Raw genomic sequence first — 27,959 nt, 5'->3', positions numbered from 1 at the left:
TTAAGTGGCATAAAGACAGCCTCATCATAGCTAAGAGGTATAAGTAATCCAATTTGATAGTTAACACTGAATTTTATAGAGGTGAATTAAAAATGAGAGGGCAATCTATGCAGACTGGATTCCACATCAATAAAACTTGTGACAGTTACTGTATTGAATGTGCTGTTCATGTATATTTAATTGATTTTATAAACATTCTCGCACACACCATACAATCACTGCAAGGGTGAGCAAAATTCCGGTCTTGTAAGTATTACAGTGCTTGCTTTTTTAAAAAAAGAAAGAAGTTGATGCAAAAATGTTAATGCAAACAACCAGAATTACATAGTTAAACATCTGAGTTTCAAAAAACATAAAAGGTAAAGTTGTTCTTTGCATCTACAGCAAAAGAAAAGAAAATACAGTGCTGAGGGGAGGAGTGGATGGATCAGCTGTCATGGAAGAGGGGATGCAGGAAAAGGGAAGAGAAGAGTGATAGAGCAGCCCTTGCAACAAATATGCCTTATCGGGACTAAAAAATCTTGTTCTAGAGAAGTCTACTGAAAGTTCAGTGTCCTTAGTAGCTGAGAGGATGAAATCATCTGAATGAAGATAAAATACAGATCTGTTTAAAAGCCATTTGTAATTGATGAGAACTGGAAGACAAAGATGGCATCACAGACCGTTGGCAAGAGAATTCCTCCATATGGCATCTATTTCTCACTAATGCTCTGGGGGAGGATCCTAGACATCCCAGCAGGTCCCATTGTGACTTTGGATTCAAAGCTGTCCACATACTCAGCTGTTCTCTGGCTCAACTCCACTTTTGCTGCACATGCATATGGCACACAGCAGTGCTACAGGACATGGGCTGGTCAATGGCTTCTGACTGTTATTTTCTGTCTCTTTAGATCACCTCCCATACAATGGTTTAAAAGGTGGAAACACGTCTGTAACCAAGACATGGCTCAGAAAACCTTCTCAGGCTCTTCACATTTTCTGCTACTAGTATAGCAACTTTAAGGATTGCTACAGAACACTAAGAATTGTAACACACAGAAAAAGGAAAGGTAATCTTAACAAGTGAAGGTCAACTAATTTTTGATTATTCCCAAAGTGAGCATCAAGACAACCAAAATGTCAATCCTGAGGTAAAACCACACAAATATCTGCATCTTGCTCAAAAATTGAGCATGGCTTTAAAAGAGTGTCTTATCTAAATGGAAAATTCTTTACTCCCTGTCCATCACCATCCTCTTTCACTCTACCTGTTGGGATGCCTCCATACCCAGAACATTTGTAGTTGGGCTTGTGGTCATTTGCCCAGTCCAATTTTAGGTGAATTGAGGGACAGATTTTCCACACTTCCCTCTAAAAGCTATTCTCTGAACCTCTAGAGCTCATTGCCAATTCCTTCTTTCTTAACGGGAAGCTCTTCTTCCTCTACACTGTTTAGCATCAGCTATGGATTGGTTATTTTGGGACAGCTTTATTGTGGAACAGCATGTGGCAGTGACCTTATAGTATTTTTGTCTGCACCACTTGGAATAAAAGCAGCCTATTCAGAGATCCCAGCTGAGCTCAGGAGAGTCCAGGATCCTTAGAGCATCTACCAAAATCTCCACTGAACACTCCTACTATCGTTTGCAGGAGGCAAGTGGAGTTTAATATGGCAGTCTCAGGGAACTAAACAAGAATGTCTCAGCTTCAACAGCTGAGAGGAGCTTATTTAAAAAAAGAAAATTACTGTAGGCATTAAAAATCATTGACACCTCACTAGGCATTGTGTGGGTTAACACAGATGGGGTAGAGAACACTACAGACTTGAAAACCAGGAAAACAAAGCATAGAATTTAGTTGAATTCCTATGGAATAAGCTGCTAAATAAACCACATTTTTTTCTGTGAGCACAACAGATGTAAATATATAGGAGCAGTCAGTCCACTGCACGTGCTGAGAATCTAAACAAATGTTACAATGCATGAAGGATTTCGTGCATGTAACATCTGCATCACAACCGGGGTGGGGAAGGGCCACGCTGGGTCTGCTGCTGCCAAGGCTGGCAGTGCCCTGTGTGTCCCTGTGACATTGCTGGCCTGCAGGCAAAGCTGGAGAGTGCACAATTTGGGAACAGGGCTGATTATCTGCCAGCAGCTGATAAACTGCAGCTTCCCATGCAGTAACAGCAAGGCCTTCTGTTTTAGCTAGCAAAACGCTATAGAGGAATCACTGACCTGTAGTTATGATTTTATTTAATTCAGACAATTGTTTACTTTGTGTCCACATCTTACTCCATTTCCAAGTCAAATTAGCACATCACTTCAGGTTAAGATAAGCAATACATCCTGAATACTGATACAGGCCAGAATGTGATTATAGTAAACTCAGTTTATAAATCTTCTTCATTGGTTCTTTGTCAGGAAATTTCACTATACACAAAAGGAAACAAAGGAATAAACCAAAGACAGTATACTTAAGGAACAATTAAAATGGGTATTTTAATTCACATTTGTAGCCTTCTAAGAGCTTTCAAATTTATATGGCTTTAAATGATAATGATTTTGACAAAAACATTTTTCCTCTGTGAAAGGTATTAGCAGGAAATTGAGAAGCTGAAGGAAAATGAAATTGCATTTTTCACACTTGTGATGAGCCTATTCTAACAGCAGTGGGACAGGTATTTATCATGCATAGCCTATCCTCCTCTTTGGATGCTGTCTTCCAATTTGGACTGGAAGCACTGCGTGTTAGAGGATCATTAACCAGGGTCATGTATATCATCTCTCCCTCACAAATGAACACTGTAAACACTGCAACAGCCACAGAGACACTGTATAATCAGGGCCCAATGTAGACTTTGTGGCTCACATAAGACAAAGTAGACAGACTAAACTACACAAATGAAAACTATTTTTCCCTAAGACATACCCATCCCAAAGCAAGGGCAAGGCAAGGGGTCTCACAGCTCCTTGGAGCTGGTCTATCTCATGTGCAAAACAGAACCTACAAAGACACCTCTGGCCCTGGGGAACCCTGCCACCAAGTCTTAGCACAACCAATACTATTACCTGGCTTCCAGATGGACAGTGTTCTTATCCCTTGGATTACACAAAGTTTCAAGCACATGACAGGAGCTTTACCCTGTGAACACATTATGAAAGAAGACGGGAGGTAAATACCACCTTACACAAACCATGATGTAGGGACTGAGTATTGTTTCATGGAACAAAGGTCTGGGCGATAGAGCTGTATCACAACCTGCTTTCACATCTGCACACCACAAAAAAGTTTGAAATAGTGTCATAACACCGGCTGCAGAGATTTATAAAGCAATCAGATGCCACGGTGAGAGGTATACAGAAGCACTGCTTTCTTCACAGTTATATTCCTGTCTCTGGGCACTAAATGCAGTGTCTCTGACTACTAAATGCACTACTAAAATTACAGGAAACTAATTTTTGAAACTGAATTAGTTCCTAGTTAGTTTCTCCCACATAAACCTGTCCTTCAAATGGTGCTCTTGACCCCTGGCATTTTGGAAAACACTTTAGGTTCCTCTTTTTGCCATAAAAGAGGGGAATGCAATGCCTGCAGTAGTGAAGAAAATGGAGCAAGATTTTCGCCTCCTTCCAGGAGTCTCATGATCTACTTTTAAATCTTTTTCCATTACTATTTAATGGTATTATAATTACTGCTAGTCTCTAGTGTTCAGAATAATTACAAAACAAATACAACCTTGATTATGCTCTTATTATTATTTGTATTACAGTGACAACAAGAGACTTTGAGCTTTACCAGAGGAATAGAGGAATGTGCATCTCCAAGAAACTACATCTAATCCAGAATGAGAATTTGTAGGTTATTACAAACAGAAAAAAAATGGGGGAAAGGGATAAAACAAAGAGGTTGCTATACCTAGTTTATATGCTCTTATTTGCTTACTTTAGAAGTCTGACATTTTTCTTTCAAAAAGGTTCTGTCCTTCAGAAAACTGGACACATATAAAGATAAGAATTATAAGATAACCAGCAGTCCTATTCTCTATAGTTGGCTCAAACCTTATTATTTAGGACAAGTTCTTCTCTAAAATCCTTAAATGCAGCCGTCTCCCTGCTGCCACTCCAACATTCACAACAGTCTTGATAGCTTATTCTCTTGTGCCAACCCTCTCTCCAGTCACACTTTTTTGTTCCAAATAAGAAGTCACAGATTTATTTATCCTCTAAAACTGTGGGCTGTATTTATCCTCTAAAACTGAACAGGCACGTAGCAGTAGACCAAAGGCTCCTTTGTGAAGAAAGCATGTAATTTGGAAGACAGATAGATGGTTGTCTCTTCTGCTCAACGCTGTTCACAGACAGCAAAGCAAAGGAAAATAAGTGTTTGATTTACTCTCTCACATACTACACTCACTCCAGTGAGGCAGCTAATCAGATCTAATTTAAAGCATTTGCAAGTGATTTCATTTAAACCATGAGGTGTCATCCTCTTTTGGTATTTGTACTTTTGCAGCAGTGAAAATTCATATAGCAGAGGGGCTAGGTCTGAAACTCAGAGATGAAAGGTGCCAATGATGGGTATGAATTTCTCCAAGTTCAAATTTGTCTTTAATTAGAGTCTTAATGCTTTTTTTTCTGACACAGAAATAGAAGAACATGTCTCATATTTTGGCACAATTTTTAATACAGTCCACAGTTCTCTTCCCCTTCAGAGCCAACTCACCGTATCCACCAACCTGAATGAGCATTTCTGGCAGCAGCTCCTCCTGCTACCAAAGGCTGGAGGTTGGGCTCCCAGGGCTGCCAATTCAGCATAATGGAAACCTGTGGGAGATCTCACAATACTTTGGACAAAACTCTGCAGATAAGACAAGATCCTGGGAGCTGCAGTTGGCTGACTGGTGTCAAAGAGATGTGCCAGCCTCTCACAGCAATTACGAAGTGTTAGTCCTGCCCTGCTGTGAGGGGTAATAGTTCAGTCACCAAAATGAAAAAATACTGGCAAGATGAGGCTGCCTTTGTAGAATCAATTTACTTAAATGAGACGGGAAGACGGAATAGATGAAATATTTACAAGCGGCTCACCAACCATTCCATCTGAATTTGTATTTTAACCCAACACCAACCACATCAATTGATGCTCTTTCCATATTATGCATTTATGACCCTCACATGAACCTATAATTTCAGAAGATTAATCTTTCCTTCCAGAAAATTTCAGATTGGCATTTAAGAGCTCAGGAGTCACACCAAGAGGGCCACAGGTAATATAATTTTCCCACCTAGATTCACAGATTGCAAGTAAAAAATAACTGTGAAAGTTATATTGCAAATTATTAGATTTACAGTCTGTGAAAACCTAACAGTTTTTTCCCCATTCTGACTTGAGTGCTAAACAGCAGAGCAGGTGCCATAAAACATCTAGAGTCTATCACACCCTCTATTCTGTGCATCGTCCTTCCCAGCAGAGCTTAGAAGGACATGCAGCAAATACTGCCAAGAAGCCAAGCAAATCTGCTCCTAGTCCAATAAATTAACTTTGATTAACAAAATTGTTTCCTTTCTCTCCCCTCCCGTTCCCCATGTTTTATTTTCTTTATTTTTGGATTTGAGTAGTTCCCCTATTATGCAAAACCAGGAATCAAACAAACAAGGTCTGTTTCTTCTGAGAGTTTAATCAAGGTACCTCACACTGGATAACCATAGGGTAAAGCCTAAAACCCAGCCTGAAAATAGCTAAGGCCTGAAAATAAATTAACAGGAATTGCTTATTTAAGTTTATAAGTCCTAGTGTGTAAAACTTGGAGCACTTCACTAAATTCCTCTCCAGGTAAAAAGACCAAAAGACTGAAGTGAGCAGAAATTATACACAGCTCAGAAACCAAAGCTTTTCTATAGAAAAGGTTGTTAAACACCATTTTTCATAAAACATGCTCTAGTGGAACTTTTCTTCACAGCCTTGTGACATGAAGAGTGGCACAGAAAATCTTCTGTTTCTTGTGGAGGCCTCCCTTACAGCAAAATCAAGAGGAAAAAAAAGTGCATTCAGACTTGCAATGGCAACCTCATTAAACTGGCAGAAAGGCTTGTGGCAAGCTCTGGTATTACACATTCTTTTTGTCTTCAATAAATGTGTAGTATGTGTACCAACACCTCTTCTGACAGACTGCCATTACTAATTTTTGCATATTTAGGATTCATATATTTTTCAGACTACTGAAAGTTGTCTTTAATTAGATCTTACACCTTCTCTGCTTTTACATATACCGGTATTTGGCTTCTGAAAGACAGGCCTTGCCTTGCCTCCACAATTTAACAACAGATACAGTCAAATTAGTGTTTTCAGATATTCTCTTTTCACATGTATCTTTTGCCAGAATTATTGCCTGGCATGGTATTAAATAAAGAAAAATTTTTTTTCTAGCTGATATGTGACATCAATCACAGCAAACAGAAGTCACACACTTTGAAAACACCATTATAAGCTGATCATCTTTTAAAAATATTTAACAAAAAGCTCCTGGGTCTGCTTTAGCAGCTGAATTTGAACTCAGCAAGAAAGCGACTGAGCAGAATCAGACATTCTCATTAAGTGAAATTAGCCAAGTGCAATTTGGCTGGCTAGTTCCCTCTATGTATTAGCATTTATATTCAGCCAGTGATGAGCTTAATCGAGTTTTTCGAACAAAAAGAAAAAAATCTCCCCCAAACCCATAAACTATCAGGTTTATTAGTAACAGTTTGCACTTCCATTGTAAAAAGGCAGTTAAGAAACTGAAGAAAATTGTCTGTTCAGAAGTGTATCCCAGTAGCTAACAGCAATCTTTCCTCATAGCAGGAACATGACCTCACACATGTGCTGCCTGATTGCTATCAGACTTACTGAAGACAAAAGGAGACATTCCATTAAAGGGCACATGCCAGGAGGCTACACAGAGCTGCTACAGGGCCTCACTGGAAGGGACAGGTTTGCCCTCTGATTGCAGAGATTGTATCACAAGGTCTTTGCCCTCCTTGCACAATGAATGCATCTCAAAGAGCTGTCAGGCCTGAAACACAGAAAAAGAAATGCAGTGGCATCTAAGGAGATAAGAGTCAGCATCAACGCTGATGTGACAAATAAAGAGTAGAAACAACCCCAGGGAGCCTGATCCTGCTGGAGGGCACTTTTCTGAAACAACAGCAGCAGAACTGAACGTGAGAGGCAGCAAGAGGGCAGAGGAACCCAGGACCCAAATGTGGCAGGAAGGTGTGTGCTGATATCGCTATAAAATGTAACCCCACAGACCTGAACATCAGAAGAGAAGCAAAAAACTTTGTAGATTTTTTAAGACAAGTTATGGAAAGTAGCACTGGTAAAAAACCAAAAATGGTTCCATAGAAATAGCTTGTTTTATAAAATTCAATGTAGCAATGCCCCTGTCAGACAGCTGGGCACCACGTATGTTCTCAAATGCATTGGGAGCTCTGAAATTTGTTATAAATTATGCCTCAATGCATCCTGGTTTGCAAAGCACTACAGCAACAAAACCTGGCCAAAGGAACAGCATGCTGCAGCCCCTCCCACGTGCACTGCACACCTACTATGTGTTAGAAAAAAGGCAACTTACTGACAATCATGCCAGAATTACAGTTTGTAACTTCAGTTATTCTCTTAAGGGAGACAACTGCTTTATCTGAGCAGCATGACATGAGGCTTTGACCCTCTGTTGTTCATTTTTTTTCCTTGGGTTTATGGTTAACTGCTCTCTTTACAGCACGTTTCTGTACTGACCAACTGCCAAATTGATACTCAATATATTTTCCTTTCCATCTGCCATGCTTCAGATTTGAAAACTCAAAATGTTATTTAAACAGCATTTCAAAAACTTACCCTCAGGCTGTAGTAAGATGGTATGGTGGACTACTTCATCACTCCAACTTCCCCAGCTCTTGAAACAATCCAGGACCAAATAAATGCTGCATTTATAAATGAAAGTAAAGTCTTCTGGCTCAGTAACAATTACCTGAAAAGCTTATAAAGGACCAGGAAGAAATTAATTCCCAGTACCTCAGAGAAGTATCACACTCCTCCTTTCAGGCAAGTATTTAATTTCTTCAGCAGCTGTTTGACTGTTTATTGTGCCTCAGTTATATTAACAGCACCTTGCCCCAAGTGCAGCCCGTTCCTAGAGAATAATAAGCAGGACAGGTTTTACATGTGGGTAAAGCACTGTGTTGCCCAAAGGAGACAGGGGAGCTTATTTTTATAATAGTCAATATGGCAATGAATCATCCTCCCTAGAAAAAGACTAAAAACATTAAGAGGAGAATACAGTAGGTTGAAGCAAAAAAAAAAAAAAATTAAACTCAGCTGATTCAAGTTTTACACATGCAAATAAACATAGTGAGACAGGAAACAGTGAGATGTGAAGTACTGAGCAGGAACATCAGGTGTATTTATCTTCCTGGAAGCTGAAAGAAGGAAGATATTACAACTGTGCTTTCTGCTAAATTGCTGCTGCCAGTTATTGACAAAGTTGTCAATTATCCAGGATTATTTAGACAGATGATACCTGAAGAAATGGGGATTTAAAAACACTTGGCACTAAAAGGAGGGATAGGAATGCGCTGCAGATGATAAATGGAGTGGATTGTATGTAAAAGAGCAAAGAGACCAGCTTCAGAGGGTATAATTAACTATCCTTAATTAGCATATTAAAGTACTGCAGTAAAGCCATATACTTTCAAAGCTGGATTTTAGAAAATAAATGTAACTGAGTGGATGAAAGACTAAGAACCTTCTGCCATAAGACTGGCATGGAATTTACTCAGATAACTTCTATTTTGCTAATGTTAAACAACTTAATTATATTTTTAAAAATCCACTGACTGCCTAGGTCTGCAAGCAGCAAGATATTAAATCACCATTAGATAGATTTTACTGAAATTGGTCAGACCATGCATTAGGGAAAGAGGACAGTGCTTGAGTCAATAGTAGAATTTCAAGTAGTTGAGTAATCATGCAGCTTAATGCACATGGATAAAACAGGGACCAAGAAGTAAAAGGAGGGTAGCAACTGGCACCACAATGTTTTAAAATTGGTCTAGGAATAAGAGTTTATTTTAAGACAGGGTTTGAAAAGTGTTTTGAAATTCTTGGACAAAGCTTCTTACAATATCACAAAGCTCTGCTCTCTTAAAAACATACTCTGCTGGAGTAAGGGATATATGCTACCACAATTTTCTCAACAGAATGAAAGACATTTCACTGTGTTCATGAAGAGACAGTTGACAGGTTAGGATTTCAAGGCAAGATTTGAAGGAGGCATAAGTCACAGATTTGGCTTTGACCTGTTCACACAAGTTTCTTTAACTCTTCTCTACCTCACTGTTGATATACCACGGACCAGCAGTTCCTGCCTCCCAGGCATTTCAACAGGATACATATATCCACAGTTAAGATACTAGGGATATAACTGGAAGACTGCATGAAACACATTGATAGAAGAGGCTCTCAGATATTATATATGGTAACACCCCAGTGTTATTTATACTACCCTTCTAAAATGCTTTTGGTTACTCTTATTTAAAAAAATTCTCTGTTCCCAGCACGTAAAGGCTTTGTCACACTACTACTTTCCAAGCTTTCACTGATAAGGAAACACAGACACAGAATTCCAGCTGAAGGTGCTTAGGAAAGGTGAAGCCTCCAAAGCAAAAGTTAGCAAAGGCTAGGCAGAATGTGTTGGCAATATAGAGAGGGAACTGAAAGATTAAATTGGCTACTGTAGATAATCATAATTGAAGACTAAGGTACTTCAGAGACTGCACCTGCCCACTCACCTCCTCCCTCAGTCTGTGTCTAAAGCCACGGGCAAGTGTAATACATTATTTCAACAGAGTATACAATACATGTAATGTAACACGTGGTATTAACTTCCAAAGAAATCTGTATAATGGCTGTTGTAGCATCCAACTCCAAATATAATAAACACAGAATTCCCCAGTCTTTTTATTGCTGTTTTTTAAGTGTAGGAAATTAGAAAAAAACAACAGCAACAAACCAGGAACACTTTGTTTTGGTTTGCTTTGCCTTAATTTTTCTGCAAGACACGGTTCCCCTCTGCTGGACAAGAGCAGGTGTAACAGCAAAGAGCTGTGAAACAAAACTGATGGAACAGCAAAATGAAATCAGCAGACGGAAAAGGTGAGTAAGGAAAGACGACTGAGGCAACGTATGGCTGCCCAAATGCCTGAGAAAATAAGGAGCCCAGGTGCAAAACATTAAGCAAACAACATTCAGAATTTAGACTCAGTTCTCCAAACAAGAAAGTAACATTTGTCATTACATCTCTAAAATAAGTCGCCTTCAAGGAGCTGTCATCTTGACAAACACCAGATCTCTAACTCCAAAAACAACTGTTGCCATATTTAGGATAACAGGAAGCAGAAAGAATTTCCTAAAGCAAAAGATTTTTGTCTGTGAAAAGCTAAATTATGAGCGATGAAGTCTGCACTGCATGCAGCCGGTAAAGAAATTCAGTTGTAACTTGTGCATTGATAGCATTGTTTTCCAGGAGAAACCTTAAGCAAACCTTAAAAATTGTTTGTATTTTTTACTTCAGGCATTACATTTCTATATATTTTTTTAATATGGCCACCACAGGATAAAGACAGGACAATTTCAGACATCAGCAATGATGCAGATGAAAAAGAAAACTCCTACCAGAGACACGAGTGATATCACATACGTTTTTGGGAAATACCAGTTAAATCTTACTCTGACCTCTGAAGCATGATAAAGAGAGAAGTCCAGCCTTCTTCTCACTAGCCCTGAGACTGAAGTACAGTTGCTCATTTTGTTTCAGGCTTCTTGTTCCACTCTACAGATGACTCCACTCAGTCCTCTAGGGGTTGGAATACTACTTGTTTTTAAACCAAGGAAAGATTGTAAAAAAGCCACATTTAAGAGTAACATAAGTGACTTCCAGGAAACAATTTTTTTGGTTAAAAATACAAACACAAAACAAAGTTTAATAATATTTCCCCTCCTTTTATTAAAAAGTCATTATACTTGACATACAATTGGCAAATATACATATATATATATGATCGTATTTCTACTTTTAAGAGAACTAATTACAGACTACTGCAAAGTGACACCAGGTGTGCCATTACTGGGTTCTGCATTGGTTTTTCATACTGAAAACTTCTAGGTTTGTTTCAGTTGTTCAGGTGATTCTGCTTTTAGCTTGCCTGTGTGATCAACAACAGTGCATTGGCTTCAAATACATTTATTTTAGATGCCCATAAGTGCCCACAGTGCAAAGCTGCACAGAGTACCTGCCATGAGATACCAAACAGGACATTCTTCTAAGGTCTTTACCTTCCAGACTCATCCTTTTGTACCACTTTTCACATGGAAGCCTGTCACTCCAAGCCTTTCACTTTGTTAACCAAAGTTTGTTTCACTAAGAAACAAGTTTTCTAAAACATTTGTTTAGAGACCAGGAAAGAGGACAAATCTTACCAACAGGAAACTCTCCAGAGCAGAAGAAAGTCTGTAGTGACAGAAGTGGATCGTGAGTCTCAGTTTTTCTAATCAAACTTACATAAAACCTTCAACTATACAGGAGTTGTATGTACAAAGGAGGAAGGGAGGAAGAAGTATTTTTCTGTAGTCATTACCCACACTCTCAACAGCACTACATTATGTAAGAAAGAGTATCAGTCCATTTACCAAGATGCATTGGTCCCATTTCCTCCTCTTGTTTTAGGTCAACTGGAAGCTTCTTTTTTCAGTTTTTCTAAAATCTCATCTGGTGTCATTGATACTGAAATCTTCACCACTTTGTCACGTGATTTACCACCCTGGTTTAGACAAACACACAAAAAAAGTCTTTCAGAGAATCACCCTTGAAGGTAGGAAAAGGGTGATATCTATAAAATGTAGATAAACAAATGAAGCAGTTTGCCCATGATTCAAGAAAAAGAAGAGTCAAATCTTTGCATCTCTACCTTCTGGTAACACAGTGCTCAATTCATTGATCACATTGCCATTTACCACTATCCATTAAAAGACTTCTACAACTGCAACATTAAACTACCGGATAAAAAATGGTGGTTTTTATTTTTATTGTGCCCTTATGCTCATAAACGATAAATGAAAATGGCTGGAAAGACTGACTTTAAGTACAATGAATTAATAAAAGAAATTATTTATTCAGTGCAATAAATAAAACAAAGTTTCCACTTGCCAAAGCCAAAACATGTAAATTCTAAACAGACAAACTTTTGTGGCCCAGCTGTAACCCAAGTGCTTATATATGCTCTTGCTGACAGTTAAATGTCAGAAAATTTTAACTCAAATAACTTTCACAGAAGCTATTTTTTAAAAAAGAGCGAAAAGTTGTTAATAAAATCCAAATTCTCTCTGAAGCAGAAATTTTGTGAACTGCATTTAACATGAAAACAAGAGAATCTTAGAAGAACACAGAAACAACTCTTCCTACACTAGGTTTGTTCTCAATGGATCATGCCTTTGAGTCAACTAAAAACCTTTATAAAGTGTCTTTCAGACTGAACTCGGAGAGCAGCTCCCTGTACCTAAATGTGTAAGTTTCAAAATCCTGAATTTCAACTGCAGTAGGAAAAACTGAAACGAAGAAAAGGAAGTACCTTCTCCAAAACAACGTCACTCTTCTTCACTTCTAGCACCTTAGAGAGGTAGCGACACAGCTCTGCATTTGCCTCCCCTTCCGACGGGGGTGCAGCAATAGCTACACCTACTGCCTCAGCTGTCACATCTACAACAAATATTATAAGCATTTTACGTGTGAGATATTCAAAACATCTTTTGTTTCCTAAAAATGAGCGTTTATGCCTTCCAACGCATTTTAATTCAAAACCAAATAAAAGTACAGATTAGTAGGGAATGACATCTTCACACTTCATAAATTCCCTTAAACTCTTGGCCAGAACAATCAAAGATAAACTTCTGACACTAAAAGCAGTCAGTCCTTCAGACCGTACCGCAGCGCAGCCGTAAGTATTAACTTTTCTCTCAACGGGGGCACCGTTCTGAGCTCCTCTCAGTCGCCCATCCTGATGCAGGTGTTGTCCTGCTGGGCATCCCGTAACACAACAAAAAGCAGGTTACCCCACCAAAGAACGCGTGTTAGATCAGTCTGCTCAGAGAGCCGTGTATCAGTAACTTCCCTGGGTTGCCACCCGAGCCCGGACACCGCTACAGCCCCCGCCAGTCACACACAGAGTGTATGAAAGCGGTTCCAATGTGCGCACGGGCAAGTCCCGGGCAATAGAAGGAGAACGCGCTTTATTAGACCTTTATTAGAGCTTCCATGGTTCTAATAAACCCGCACAGACTCTCGCGACACTAAACCACAGATGCCAAACTGAAGGTCCGATCACCTGCGTTTGCTGTTACTCCTTTAATTAAAAAAAAAACCCCAAACGAACCAGAATTCACCCCGTGCTCACCGCGTCACCCAGCGCTGCCCACGGGGTCCGCGAACGAGCTACCCCTGGAGCGCGGAACTTCCCGCTTCAGTTTCCTGGTGGGCTTTTGCGTGTTCCCCCCAAGCCCATCTCATGGGACGGCGGCAAACCCCAGACCCCCGGCGGGTTCCACACCCACCTGTGACGGCGCTGCAGCGGGCGCCAGGCTTGGCTCGCACCGCCACCCTCACGGAGCCGCCGCCCGCCGCCACCACCGGTCCCGCCGCGCCGCCCGCGGGGCCCTTGGCGGCTCCTTTGCCCTGAAACAGAGGAACAAACGCGGTCACCACCCGCCCCTTCCCCTTCCCCTTCTCCTTCCCCTGCCCCTTCCCGCCCGCACCTTCCCGGGCATGGCCCCGCCGCTCCGCACCGGCGCCGCCAACACCCGGCGGAACGCGGCGAGGGCCGGCATAGCCCTTCCGGCAGCGCCGGCTGGGCCCGCCCCGCGGAGCCTGCGCGCTCCAGCACGGCCGCTCCGGGATCCGGGTAACCGGGACCCGTGTGACCCACCGGGACCCGTGTGACCCACCGGGACCCGTGTGACCCACCGGGACCCGTGTGACCCACCGGGACCCGTGTCACCCACAGGGACCCGTGTCACCCACCGGGACCCGTGTGATCCACCGGGACCCGTGTGACCCACCGGGACCCGTGTCACCCACAGGGACCCGTGTCACCCACCGGGACCCGTGTGACCCACCGGGACCCGTGTGACCCACAGGGACCCGTGTCACCCACCGGGACCCGTGTCACCCACCGGGACTCGTGTCACCCACCGGGACCCGTGCCCGGCTCCTCCCGGCCCAGCCCAGCCCCGGCTGCCGGCCCCCCTCCCCGCGGTACCGCAGTGCTTCCAGGGAACAGCCCTTTGACGTTGTTCTACACACGGCCTTTTCGAGACACAAAACCTGCGTGACCTTCCCCATTTAAACAGAGGAAAAAAAGAAGGAAGTTTTCTTATTATTCTCCTGCATTCTCAAATTACTACTTTAGTATTATCTGGGGAAGGGTACACGAAGACATTCTATTACTACACAGTACATACTGCAAGACACTGAGTACTATATACATACAGCAATGGCATCAAAGTATTGTGTGCAATCTGTAAAACTAGTTGCACACAAGTAATCCTTAGGTTTATACTAATTTTTTTTAGTGCTAGAATATCCGATGATAAAATAACATCATTACAAGTCTTGTATTCTCATTTTCACATTATACATTTTTTATAGGCACATATGTATATGCAGTGGCTATTTCCATAACCAGTTCTATATTCCAAAACAGCCCTTCTGAATTAAGAGATATTCTGGAAAGATCTGTTTGTTGCTGAAGATGACTTAGTGTTTCTTCAGGGCAGCTGCAGATGCTCTCTGCAGTGCTAATGTCCATTAATTCTCAATGGCTCATCCAAAAAAGTCAAGGTGATGGCAATATAAATCCAGCTTTGCTGATGTACTTCAAAAAAATATAGTAGCAATCCATGTCCATAGGGTCATTCCAAGGTCATTTTGGAAAGAAGTGCAAGATGGGACTACAACAGCAGCTTTATGGTCTTTTTAGGACAGATTGGGGAAAACGTACGCAAGTTGTTCATAACAAGTAAGGATTTTCCAGTTCAAAAAATTAATTTTACTACAAGAGAAACGAAGGGGTGAAAACACAAAGCAATTAATCACATGACACTGTTTAAAACAAATAAACCAAACTTTTCAATAAACAGAGTACTTTCTCCACTTGCATTTTGTTAAGAGGAAAAGCTAAATTACGTTCTGCCAATAATGATGCAGAAAAAAAAATAGTTTTTCTGGTACCCCCTCAAACAAGATAGATTTGTTTTCACACAGTGATGTAATTTCAGAGAATTTTTTAACTGCTGCCAATAGTGAGCTGAAGTCCACTGAGACACTAACACATTCCAGATCATCATGTGAAACTAAGTATAAAATATTATTTCTGGTATCTGTCCATCTTCTATTGATGTACCGTTGTTGTTACCTGGTGAACTATAAAAGACAAAGCATGTTTTGCTAGCAGTAGGAGATTCATGGATCACTTTCTTCAAACCTTTTGTTCCATAGTGGGAATCAGGACCCTGAAAAATATCAGAAGAGATTAGCAACTGAGTGGAAGTAGGCAAGACCCATAAATTGCTAAGGTTCAAACACTGCTGAGTTATTTCAGTAGTATAAAATTTCTGTACCCACATCATATAAATTATATACAAAATCACAGACAACAGAAGCAAGTGCTTGTATGTCTAACTAGCAAAAAAACATTTCTCTGACAGCAGACTTAAACCAGTTGATTTTATCCAACTAGTAATGAATACTTTCTAGTATTTCTCTTTATCACACAGGTTGTCTATATTCTCACTTAGTTCCCTGCCTCAGCTTCTTTTAATGTGCAGTATTTTTCCCAACCCATTCAATTTTGATTTCTGTAATAGAGAATTATATTTAGAATATTAAAAAAACTTGAGAAATACATTTGTCCACAATATCAAGGAGAGACTTTCCCAGAACAAGTAATTCTTGTCTATTGTTTCAGCACTAGTATCTAAAAAGTGACGAAAAATCTTTCTGTTTTCTTGACTCCAGCTAGAGCAGTCAAGAATCAAACTTCAATCAGTGAATCAAACTTCAATTTTGATAGACAGCTGCCAGATTAAATATTTTAGATAGTGCTTTTTCCCACACAGAACCAGTAACTTGCATTAGGACTCACTCTAACACCTACATCACGTCACAAAGCGAGAAGGCACAAAGGATCCCCTTACTAAGTCCATGCTGTGGCACAGAAGAGATACAGCAGTTTTACAAGTTACTGCGGAGTTTAACTATGTCCTTCTTTAGCCCTAAACTAAAAATCAAGATCTAGAAGACACTTTCCCATCAGAAGACAGATAAAAGAACAACTCTTGCATCAAAGTAACTTTCTTCTTTACTGTTAGACATTCTTACTTTTAACGTTGCACAAGCTGTGTAGCAAACCGTGGGCAGAATCTCGATGGGCTCTTTGAACATAACTCTGAAAGTACTGGCTGTTCCATCACAGCTAAACCCAGTATCGTTCTGGCCTAGCGTCTGATTCTTCTCATAATCAATTATCTGTGCAAAACCATGAAAACAGTATGCTTAGGGTTACAAGCATGAGCAAGATTCTCATTGTATGCATATGAGAAGATGGCAAGCAAACACTTGCCTACTCCACCCAGTCTAATTGCTGATCTTTACACACCTACACAGCCCGCGTGAGGGAAGTGCATTCCCTGGCTGTGGCTGATTTAGAAAAGTTTTTACAGATAATGTAAGCAATGATACATTCATAAAAGAAAACAAGAACTTGTCCTGCTATGCTTTATACAATTTATTTCTAATCTAGGTTCAGCATAAAAACGACACTCAGACTACACAATATTTATTGTGCCTTCAATTTTAGTGGTGAATAGGAATGACCAGCTACAACGTAATAATAGCAGATACTTCACTTCTTATTTTGGATTGCCAGACTGACCCATGCTGCCCAACACCTCTTGCAGGAGTTGGATATCAGAGCTTTAGAGTAGAACACTTCTCATGATTACTGCACTAAGAAGAATCCTATCAGTTTTAGTATTTTATTTTTAAATTGCCATATAATTTTTAGTATTACATGAGATGAAGCTTTATTCTAGGCAAAATATGCTCTATTTTTTTTCCCAGCCACAATCAATAGAAATATTAACAATTATAATGCTGAAGTCCTAAGCCCTTTTCATATAAAAGATTTATTTGCAATATACATTATCACTCATTTAAGACAAGTTTTAAATGTTTAACTCTCTAAAGCTTTGCTAGTACTGATGCAGATTCAAGAAGAAAGGTAGAGGCACAGAACTTAAATACATGTCTGAAAAGATTGGGACAAGGAAGTTCCAGATTAATTGCAGGATAAAGAGACCCATATAAGATGGATGGTCTTAATCTGAACCATAAGGGTATATCTAGCCTTTCAGTTTGGATCGGAGGATCTTTTTCAAGTGAATCTTCTGATCATTCCCACTAAATATACATTGGTTTGCCTTGAAAAAAAACTAAATTCTTTTCAGATTAAATAAATCCAGCAAACATCCTGAGGGAACACACTAAATGCTTGCATCTGCTAACAGGAATTCAGCAGAGAGGTTAAAAATGAAGAGATAACATGAAGTAAAAATCCCCAAATATACACAGTATAGCTGATAGATTCTCAGGACCAACTCTTTTGTTCTGAAGATCCAATCCAATGGCACTATACTACTCATTTACATGGATGTAGAGTTTAAGAAAACCAAACTGATGGTACTTCAAGAAATTTACAAGTGAGCTTTTAAATTCAGGAATGTGGAAAAGCCAAATTCCTTCAAAACCTCATTCCAGAAACACTCTGTTTGAAACATCATAACAGGAAAGGCACGACATTTTTTTTCTTAAGAGACAGACACAAAATCCATATCCTTAAGTACAAAATAGTCAGATAATAATAATCATCAAATAGGAAGCAGAAGATAAACTGTCATTTAAACAGAATGCTCAGAAATGACCTGAAACAGCAGTTCCAGAACATGCTAGAAGTCTATGAAATCAGGTAGGGACAACAGAATTTCCTCCTCTAAATGAAGTCAGACTATTTCTTTCATGCACCTAATTTCCCATGCACCTAATAAATCAATTTGATGTGACAGTACCAGCTTATGAAATATACACCACAGGGTAAAATGGTGCCAGTCATGGAATGCTAATACTTCTTTAAAAAGCTTAGAACCAAAACTAACCTCACCAAGAAAAAGAATTCAAAAGGACTGAAATTCCACATTTAAAAAGGAAAATACAGTGCTGTATCAATACTACTAGAAGACAATCCTGACCATGATGTGCTAAAAGAGATCAAACAGGCTACAAGAGAAGGAAATACAATTTTAGTGGTGCCTTCAATTACCCACTGAGAGCAGGCAAGGGTCACCCCAGGACAAAGCAGGGGTGACATTTTTAGATGCTATCACTGGCCTTTCCCTGAGCTTGCTAACCAATTGCTCAGTAGGAAGAAACACAACCCTTGATTTGGTACTGAGCGATGAGCAGGATCAGATTCAAAATTTCATAATGGAAACACTATGTAACAGTGTCCATAATATTCTTAGTCAACACTCCCATGTGAACAACAAAAGCAAATCCTCCACAGCTGTGCTAAATTTCAAAAAGACAAAAATGAGGAAGCCTGTTCAAAAGAAACTAAAAAGTAGCAATTAGGAAAATCAAATCATTATAAGAAGCATGCAGACTACTGAAGGACATCACATGCCCAAATACAGTATCAGTAAATAGATCTCCTATTAGGAAAGGCTTGAGAAAATGGGGAAAAAGCTGGGTGTTGGAAAACACCTGTACTAAAAATGATTGAAGGACAGGAAAATACAGCAGAAAGGGAAGAAGAGTTTCATACTGTTCTTATTGTTGCCTAATCATCCACTTATGCCCACTGTTGAGGACAAAACACAGCTTAGATTCCTGGCCTATCAATTGCTCCCATCCAAATATAGACCAAACCTTTAGGAAGTGTAGTTCCTGCATAAGCCTATTTGAACATTATATACTGTACCTGTATATTAACTTGATAGTCTGTGGGTCCATGAATAGATCCATATAATCCAAATCCCACTATGGAAATTCTTCTGTTAACTGTGAACCTTGTAAGACACAAGCCAAGAAAGGAATTGAAACAGCTCTGGTGGATGTGTTACCTTACTCCCAGTCAAGCAGGAAAAAAACTCTCACTGAAGAGCAGTGAAGTAAACTGAGAACGGCATTGCATTTTTTTCAATAACACTTTTTATATAGATTTCAATGCTATGAAAAATGCTTTGTCAGCTTTATAGGTTAAAGCTTTGCTAATTCCCTGAGATATCACTAAACAAAACATAATAAGATTCATTTCAATATCTCTAAAATAAAAACAGACCAAGACTTGGTATTTCAGAAAGGAATACACAGACAACACTCAATCATTCTAGAATGCACCCAATCCTCCCAAACCTCATTCTTTGCCCTTTGTATTTCATGTGCAACAGCCTGTTATTTAAAAAAAGAGAAAAAGATCAAACGTGTAACAGAACCTGCATGTTTGCCACTGTATCTTATGCCAAAAAGTCAAAGTTGAGTGATTTGTTCCCTTTCTACCCACACTTCTCTGTCTCTCCTTCAAATAATCTCCAAAGTCATACCTAATCCGATCACTTGTTCCACTGTAGCCCCAGCGACTCTCCACTTGCTGGAACCTGTTAATGCTGCATTCTTTTCCTCTAAGGCAACATCTTGGTCGGTCAATATAATCTACTTTAGGTTTAGGATTGACAGTAAAATGAAGAAAGAGATTTACTACTTCCCGATCTGACAAGATTCCAGATTGAGCAGGGCCTGTGGAAAAAAGAAAAAAATTCTAAGATGATTTGAAGGATTACTCCAACTGTTGTATTTAAACCACACATATTCACAAACTGAAGACAACAACGGTATTTTCCAATGGCCAGAGTGTAATCTGTAGAATGTTTTGCTTTCATTTGTGCATCACAACTCTTATTAGTATAATATTAATAACAGAATCAAGTGTTAAGCATCTAAACACAGGTGAACAGCACAGAGATATGGTCTAACAGTAAGATAAAGAACTCCAAACCTCACCCGCTGCAAACTCTTCAATAGTCATTAATGGAAAACGGATCAAGGAAAGAGCTCTTCCAAGGACTTTTTGTTTGTTCCCGAACGTTGGAGGCAATTGTTGTCTTTGACATTCTGCTTCTGCCCAGCGAACAACAGCTCCAAAGAGGCGACTTTCTCGAATACTAAGGGTATCCCTTTCTAGAACTGCACATAACGTGTCTAAAGAATAAAAAGTTAGCAGATTTAGATCAGTTTTCATTCAAATCAATGTGTAGCTATAAAGTGCTACACATTAGGTAACCTTAAAATACTAAGTACACATTAAGAACATTCACAAATCACATTATCATACATTATATGTATATATATTATACATAATTTATCTTATGGAAAAAGAAATCTCCCAATGACATATAGACTTCAAACTAAAAATTAATTTTCCTGCTATGAAGACAGCCTATGAAGTATCTTCTTGATTCCTAAGAGTGTAGCTCTCTATAATCTATGTAGTGATAACCAATATTCTGAAGAATTTCCATTGCTAGGGCAAGATCAAAACTGGAAGTGACCAAGTAGTGAATGCATACTACTCAAAAATCAAGTTATTCACGTTGACACTGTCATATTCTCATCTGCATAGCCACCTGCCCATCTGGATCAACCCTGGACACAAGAAGCAGTGCACACAAAACCAGTTTAAAGATATATGAAAGTGATCTTAAGCACTGATGTATTTGCCACCCACAATGCTTGAACGTGAACACAGGATCTGAGGCAAGGTACTCTCACATGTTTTACAGAAGCAACTTCTCCTGTGTTTATTACTCATTCTGGCCTTTTATGAATAACAGGTATGCACAAGTTATCGTGGAACACAAGTCCAAAAAACAAAGTGTTTTCATATCTGTCTTTGGGAATGTTTGTCTGCCTTAATTTAAGCAGGGCATGTTTGCAGTCATACAAAATATCATATTAGAAAGTCAAAACAGATTGAGAATTATCAAGAGTAGAGATGAACACTCACAGTTTAGGTACAGATTTTACTGAACGTGAGTTAACAATGATTTTACAATTTCTTTAAACAGCTGGAACACCTTCCTTCAGTCTGAATTTCTCCCACAATGTAGCTGAGCTGGAGTAAAATCTTAAGACACATATAGTAGCAATGAAATTAAGTAAGCAAATTTAACAACTGCTAGCTTTTCATAGAATATTAAACAGAGAAATCAGCAGTTTATGTACTTATTTTTTAAAGCAGATTTCATTAATTGTACCTAATCTGAATTGTACAACTCTGAACAGAGAAATAAATGCAGGTGTGGATCCCTCAGGGATGAGGCACAACACTCATGAGGCACAATGAAAAGTGTGGTGTTACCACCGTGTGAGCCTTGAGACACCAACCCTAATCAAATGGATATCCAGTGCAGTGGAACCTGCTCAGGAGTGAAGCTCAAAGGAAAGCACTGCAGGGGTGGATAGCCAAGAAGGGAAGAAGTGCCTGGGACTCTCTGCACACTCAGATGGGGGAGGGAACCGGGGTGCTGTAATTTCACACTTACCTATATCGATGTCAGTAAAGCCTTCTGCACTTATGGCATCCATAGTACTTTTGTCTATTGTGTCAAGACACAGACTAGCAAGCTGAGGTTCATCAAACAAACGAGCCTAAAACGGTAAAGAAATACATTTTAAGCATAAAGTTGACAAAGCACTCATCTTAAAAATCAAGCATTTTTACTCTAGTATAGACCTAAATTAAAACAGCTGGATTTGTCTAAGTACTCTTTGTGTTTATACTTTAAAGAGGACTTAAATTCTCTAAGGAGTACATACTTAAGGAGAATCAGTCATTTCCCTTCACAAACTGATTTTCCTAGCAAATCAAAACTAAGCTTAAATTTACCTACTTGAGTAAGCAGCATAAAGGCATTGTCTGCTCGGAGATGCTTTGTTAGGAAATCCACACAGTGTGCTTCCAGCGCTGGGACCGCATACTTTTTAGCAGTGTATAAAGTAGTCATGACTGTTTCTGGACCAATTTGAACTTCATCCGAATAAAGAAACCTACAAATCAATACACAAATACAGATCATAAAAATGTATCTTGAGAGGGGCTGTCAAAGACAAGTCTCTTTGCATTTACAAAACAGGCCAAAGATTTGCACTGTGAACACGCAACAGTCGGCCATGTGGAGTTTTTACAAATGAAAAAGGTAAGTTAAAGGGTTGAAGGAAGAATATGACGTTAACCTAATGGCATACATTTGTTTTAAATATGTATTACTCCCCAAGGCTGATCCGGCTGTACTAGTTATACATAGCTACCCAACTGTAAACAACAGCTGAGCTGCAGAATTACTTAACACACGAATGCAGCTCTCTCGATTCATCAGGAGGAGCTGTATTTCTAAATATCAATGCACAGCCCTCTATGGCTGTCTTACTGAACCTAATTTACTGACAGTGCACACTGGCTTCCCTCTGTGAGGGGAATAGTGTCAAGGGCTTATACTGTGAGAATATCCTATATTGAAGTTACTGCTCTGTCATGTTCAAAGGAGAGCAGAGCAGATGACCTTGACTCTTCTATTCCTGCCACACCAAAACTCTCTGGCTTGTCTCCACTGCTTGAGGCTAGAGGATTGGTTATGATTTTAGCATAAGCTGTCAACCAAAAGATAGAAGTCTCCACCAATATCAGGAAAAAAATGCTGTTTCCTGAGCAGTTGTTACTTGAGACTAGACAAGATAAGATTTATTTTTAGGTTCTGTATGGAAAATATGAGTTTTTAAAAATAACTTTTCCTACAGGTGACATTTAAAGATAATTTTAGCAGTATTTCATCAGCTTTTCAGATAACAATCAAGAATAGTCTGTGATTTACAAAAATACATTTGTCCCCAACACATAGGTGATTAAACATAATAAAGCAGAGCACATTAGCAAATGCAGGAATTCCAGAACAAAGACCAAGCCTTTCTTTAGTATTTCTTAGTATTTGTTGTTCAGAACCTCCCAGAAATGAAAGGCACAGAGACAGAAGGTGTGTTTAGAAGGGTTTTTAAATGTAACAATAAGCAGTTTGTATTCAACAGAAACTTGTGAAAGTAAGACTCATTAAACTTGCTTGCAACATGGAGAGATCTAGATAATTGAAACCTGGAATTAAAGTTTAAACTGAAGTTCTTCACTGTTTATATTTCTTATATTTCAAGAAAACTCTAATTCTTGGTAGTTGCTAACACACAAGTAAATACAGTATTCAACATTAAATTTTCTGCCACATACAGGTACATATCTACCATTACAATACTCCAATCTACTTAAACAGCCAGCTTGCACATCACTTTGGAAATGTGAATGATGCTCTAGATTAACTTTTTAAACTGGATTTACATCAAACAGTTTTTAGGAAAAATGAATTTAATTAAATGCTAACTTTTTTTTAAAGCAAAAGTTTCATACAGTTCCTTTAGAATTGAATTATGAAAGCTATGAACTATTTATTAGGTATTGATGAAAATGATGGGCTGACTTGCTAGGCTTAATTGCTGACAAATTTATTTCTGTGAAACTGAGATCTCATAGGTACAGTTTTGCATACCAAATTGACAAGTTGTGCATTAATGCACTAGAACAGTGCATTTAGATTTTGGATTTAAGATTCTAAAAAATCAGTTTAAAATGCCCTAAGCTTCCTTGTGTGGCTTTATAGGAGCTTGGAGTCCAAAGCACATAAGAGTTGAAAATTAACCGGCTGTAAAAACAACCAAACAAAAAACAACCAAACAAAACAACAAACCAATATTGCCATGCAACCTACAGTATAACTTTTATCTAATTAAAAAAATATTCCAATTTGGTTTGGGAACATGATTTTGATTTTATTTCTTAAGTGAGTCTAATCTGAAGCCAACGAAGTGACACATCAGAGGAGCTTTTCTGGCTCGTGTTTCACTTTCTGCTATACCTCGTAAAGAATCAGGGTGCAGTTCTAGGTGTGTCTTCCCTCTCAAAATCCCCCTGCTCATGTGTGCCAAGAGCTCTGTCTCTGTGCTAACTCTCCCATTTGTGGCACGCCTGGACTAGCACACCTTTGTGTTTATACCACTGTTCCTCCTCGGCTTGACTCGGTGGGACCCAAGTTCACTTATCCTTCCCCCTTCCCTTCTTCTCTCCTCTCCTTCCCTTCCAGAGACTCACAGAAACAACCTGCTCTTTAGATACTAATCTTACTGTCATCCAGCATGGAGGGACGGGGAGGTGGGGGTTTGTATGTGCAGAGTGAAAGAATGTTTTTAGTGACAAGTAACCAGAACAAACAATTTCTTCCAGTGACAACCCAATCATTCCCTTCACAGCCTCTCATACATTTTATGCTACTTTTCTTTACTCTCAGGATAGCACTTCCTTCTCCCCTAGTCTAAACATCCTCCCAACAGCTGAAATGTTTTCACCATTACAAAAGGACACAGGAATCTTTTTTTCCAGTTAGTCATGATTACCCCTCTATTTACTGATTGCCAAAGTCCTCTGCAAAGACGTTTAGAAGACAGAGTGCTAATTTGTGCCATGTCATCACTTTCCTTTATACTGTGATCAAAGGACAAGTTAACTTACTGTAAAATGTGAATGAAATTTAAAAATAATCTTATTAAAAACAACAAAATGAAACCCTAAAGCAGAATCCTACTGAGACAACTCTAATTTTCTTGATCATTGCTATTCAATTTGTAGTTAGAAACATAAAAAAAAAAAAGCTGTTTCATTGGGAAACAGATTCAAACTTTATGACTTTGATACTATTTCAGCTCCTAAGGATTCAGCTGTCAAACTACTGAAGTTTTTCCATCAAAAAAATATTTTCCTTTAATTTACAAGTAGCATTTGTCAGTAGATCTTTATGAAACACATCAGCTACAGACAAGACCTAACAAATTACAGGAGTAAATAAAATAGAAATGAGCTGTGGAACATTAAATAATTAGTAAATTATCCCTAAGAAGTTTTGACTTATTTAAATGCTTCCTTTACCTGCTGTTCATTTGCTATGTGTATTCAAAGATACTGACTTAATTTCTAGCCTCAAATTGGTCTTTGCAAACATTAAAGAAATGTCCTATAAAAGGTAACCATCATTATCTGACAAATTTACTAATGATAGATACGACAGGCCAACAGTACAACGTATCAATCTTGCCTCTTTCAGTCAACACCAGGGGAAAAAAATTCAGGTTGTCTTATAGTTGGTACACTTCAGAAACAGTGTTTAGGAGCATGGAAGAAGCCCAGTCCTGGTGTGTATTGAAGTTCTCCTTAGGTATGTTTTTAACAAGGTATTGCAATGGGTATTTATCTTGATATAAGCTCAAAAACTATACATAACTTGGAAGAACGTCCTAAAGAGCTGTCACAGACACCAAACCTGAGATGTTTCAACAGTTCATCAGTCTGGTGATATTTAGACAAGATACAAGCATAATCAGTTTACTGACGTAAGTCCCCTGGCCATCACAGACTAGCAGCTCTACCAACACAAGATGGCTTTTGTTTGCTTCTAACAACATCTCTTCATTCACTTCTACAGTTTTTAAATACCGTCCTTCTTATCTTTACTTAGAAATCTCCTGTTTCTGTGTTTCTATTTATATCCAGATAAACTACTCTCATTATATTCGCTTTTCACTGTCCAGCGTTTTTTTCAACATATATATAAAGGCTATGTGTGCTTTTCATGACACTTTGTATCATTTACTTTTAACCTTTGAAACCAACTCGCTTAAAAGACACTTCCCACTACCTCTCACTCCTCTGCACAAACTCTCCACCTTGTCACTCTGCTAAAAATCCACAAAATACAGTTCATTTGCTAATGGCAAGAGAGACACTGCTGCTGCAAGGGGGTTTGCTGGGTTTTATTTAAATCAGTTGCTTCAACTCCTATGTCCACAATTACCAAAAGGACTAGGTGACTCTTCTTACTTTTCTTATCTGCTAGGCCTCAAAACAAAAGGAAAGCTGCCAAGACTTTGGAGTTTTTCCCATTACAGAAAGTTTTGAGACACTACATATTTATTTACAGGCAATAATATTATTTGTTTCCCAGATGCTTATTACAGAGAATTGTTTAATCCATTTTACACAGGTTTTGCCTAGAAGAGTGGTTTCTTTGATAAAAACCTCCAGGTTAAGCAGTTCAGTCATACTACCATGCCACAGCCTAAGGTACAGTAATTTTATGAACACCATAAATTTTATTTACCACTACACTGAGTGAAAAGAAATGGCAGATAAACTCATCAGCTTTGTGAGCATGACAAGTAGCAGATCCTACTCTGCCCAAATTAGAAATCACTAACCCATTTTACATACTTTTTGCCACCACTGCACTCACGGTCTCACACTTGGGTGGTTTGTGGCTAAAAATCAGCTAGTTACTGCCTTCTGCTGCATGTTCCCTCTCCACCAGGGAGTAACTGAAAGAAGTATGATTACAATGGGTGTTACTATGGTAAAAAGATATAACAATGTATTACCATCACAGACAAAGAAAAGTGAACAATAAGATGAGAAAGACTTCAAATAAGTATCAAATGAAATTAAAAGATTGTTACAGCAGCCTCTGTCCCTTCTTAGCTGTTATCAGAAGATGGATGGATAGTTGCAACATCAAGGGGATCCACTAATTCCCACTATTTTACTTTAAAAACCAAAACCCGGAACGTAAAAGCCCAGCCAGACACCCACCAAACGTTTCCCTAAATGGACGGCCAGCTGCCACAGAATTAGGGCACTTCTCTTGGGAAAAGGAGAAAGAGCAAGAAGGAACCAAAACACGTTGGTTTTGGTGGGGCGGTGTGACCTTGCGTGGCAGCCCACAAGGTGGTTCCGCGTCTTCCCAGCATCTCCCTACACGGACGGGCACCGGGAAAAGGACGGGAACAGGATCCGGGAGAGGCCGGGGAGCGACGAAATGACACCAGCGGCAGAGCCGGCCCGGAGCGCCCTCGGTGCCCGCCCGCCCCCACTGACCTGAGCAGCGCCAGGAAGGCGGCGGGCTCCACGTCGGGCAGCTCGATCTCGGCCGAGGTGGTGGCCATGCCGCCGTTGAACATCGCGTCGAACACGGCGCTCCCGGCCGCCAGCACGAACCGGTGGGCGGGGATGCGCTGCTGGCCGGGCCCGGGGGGCGCCGCCCCGCCGCCGCCGCCGCCGCGGGCGCTGCCCTTGCCCACCACGAAGTGCACGTCGCTGAGCAGCTCGTTGGAGAAGAGGAAGGCGAAGCGCTCCCGCAGCGAGCCCTTGGTGGCCTGCCAGTTGTAGAGCGGCTCCCGCTGCAGCACCGCGCCGGCCTCGGCGGCGGCGGCAACAGCGGCGGTGGTGGCGGGGGGCGTCTCCGCGGGCGCCCCGGGGCCGCCACCCGCGGCCGCCATCGCCGCCCTCGGGGCCGCGCCGGGCCGGGCCGGGTGCTCCGTCCGCGCCCCGCCCCCGCGTCACCGCCCCGCCCCGCGCACGCGCCGCGGCCCGCGCAGGCCCCGCTGGGCCCGGCCCAGAGGGACCCGGGGGTGTCCCTGGGGGGTGTCACCCGGGATGTGCCACCCGGGATGTGCCACCCGGGATGTGTTACCCGGGATGTGTTACCCGGGATGTGCCACCCGGGATGTGTTACCCGGGATGTGTTACCCGGGATGTGTTACCCGGGATGTGCCACCCGGGATGTGCCACCCGGGATGTGTTACCCGGGATGTGTTACCCGGGATGTGCCACCCGGGATGTGCCACCCGGGATGTGTTACCCGGG

General features: G+C 40.3%; 1 protein-coding gene and 1 long non-coding RNA gene across 3 annotated transcripts; both read right to left on the bottom strand.

Moving 5' to 3' along the window:
• Positions 1 to 6,692: 6,692 nt before the first annotated feature.
• LOC116792993 lies at positions 6,693 to 8,794 on the bottom strand. The gene is made up of 2 exons (XR_004359336.1): positions 7,852 to 8,794; positions 6,693 to 7,027 (listed from the first exon to the last, which is right to left on the bottom strand). It is a non-coding gene; the product is annotated as an uncharacterized LOC116792993 (long non-coding RNA).
• Positions 8,795 to 12,644: 3,850 nt separating this feature from the next.
• Positions 12,645 to 27,710, bottom strand: BTBD1 (BTB domain containing 1). Of its 2 annotated transcripts, none has more exons than XM_032700348.1 (10): positions 27,192 to 27,710; positions 22,066 to 22,222; positions 21,718 to 21,823; positions 20,177 to 20,374; positions 19,720 to 19,912; positions 19,098 to 19,185; positions 16,442 to 16,588; positions 15,477 to 15,573; positions 13,618 to 13,738; positions 12,645 to 12,766 (listed from the first exon to the last, which is right to left on the bottom strand). In XM_032700348.1, exons 1-10 carry the CDS (start codon positions 27,590 to 27,592, stop codon positions 12,754 to 12,756), a joined length of 1,521 nt encoding a protein of 506 aa, XP_032556239.1. In that variant the 5' UTR covers positions 27,593 to 27,710; the 3' UTR covers positions 12,645 to 12,753. The 2 variants fall into 2 exon arrangements, with proteins under 2 accessions (XP_032556239.1, XP_032556238.1); XM_032700347.1 differs by lacking the exon at positions 12,645 to 12,766 and adding an exon at positions 13,373 to 13,409.
• Between the last annotated feature and the right edge of the window lie 249 nt (positions 27,711 to 27,959).

This window comes from Chiroxiphia lanceolata, chromosome 12 (genome assembly GCF_009829145.1).
Source record: "Chiroxiphia lanceolata isolate bChiLan1 chromosome 12, bChiLan1.pri, whole genome shotgun sequence".
Lineage (NCBI taxonomy): Eukaryota > Metazoa > Chordata > Aves > Passeriformes > Pipridae > Chiroxiphia > Chiroxiphia lanceolata.
This window is presented reverse-complemented; position numbering and strand designations above follow the sequence as displayed.

Excerpts from the sequence above, each read along its gene's own strand:
- BTBD1 (XM_032700347.1), bottom strand. The coding sequence starts at position 27,592 with ATGGCGGCCGCGGGTGGCGGCCCCGGGGCGCCCGCGGAGACGCCCCCC. Across the intron at positions 20,375-21,717 it reads CTTTACTGACATCGATATAG|ACACGTTATGTGCAGTTCTA; the intron begins GTAAGTGTGAAA and ends TTTATTCTTTAG. Across the intron at positions 15,574-16,441 it reads CAGCTTGTGCAACGTTAAAA|GGTCCTGATTCCCACTATGG; the intron begins GTAAGAATGTCT and ends GATATTTTTCAG.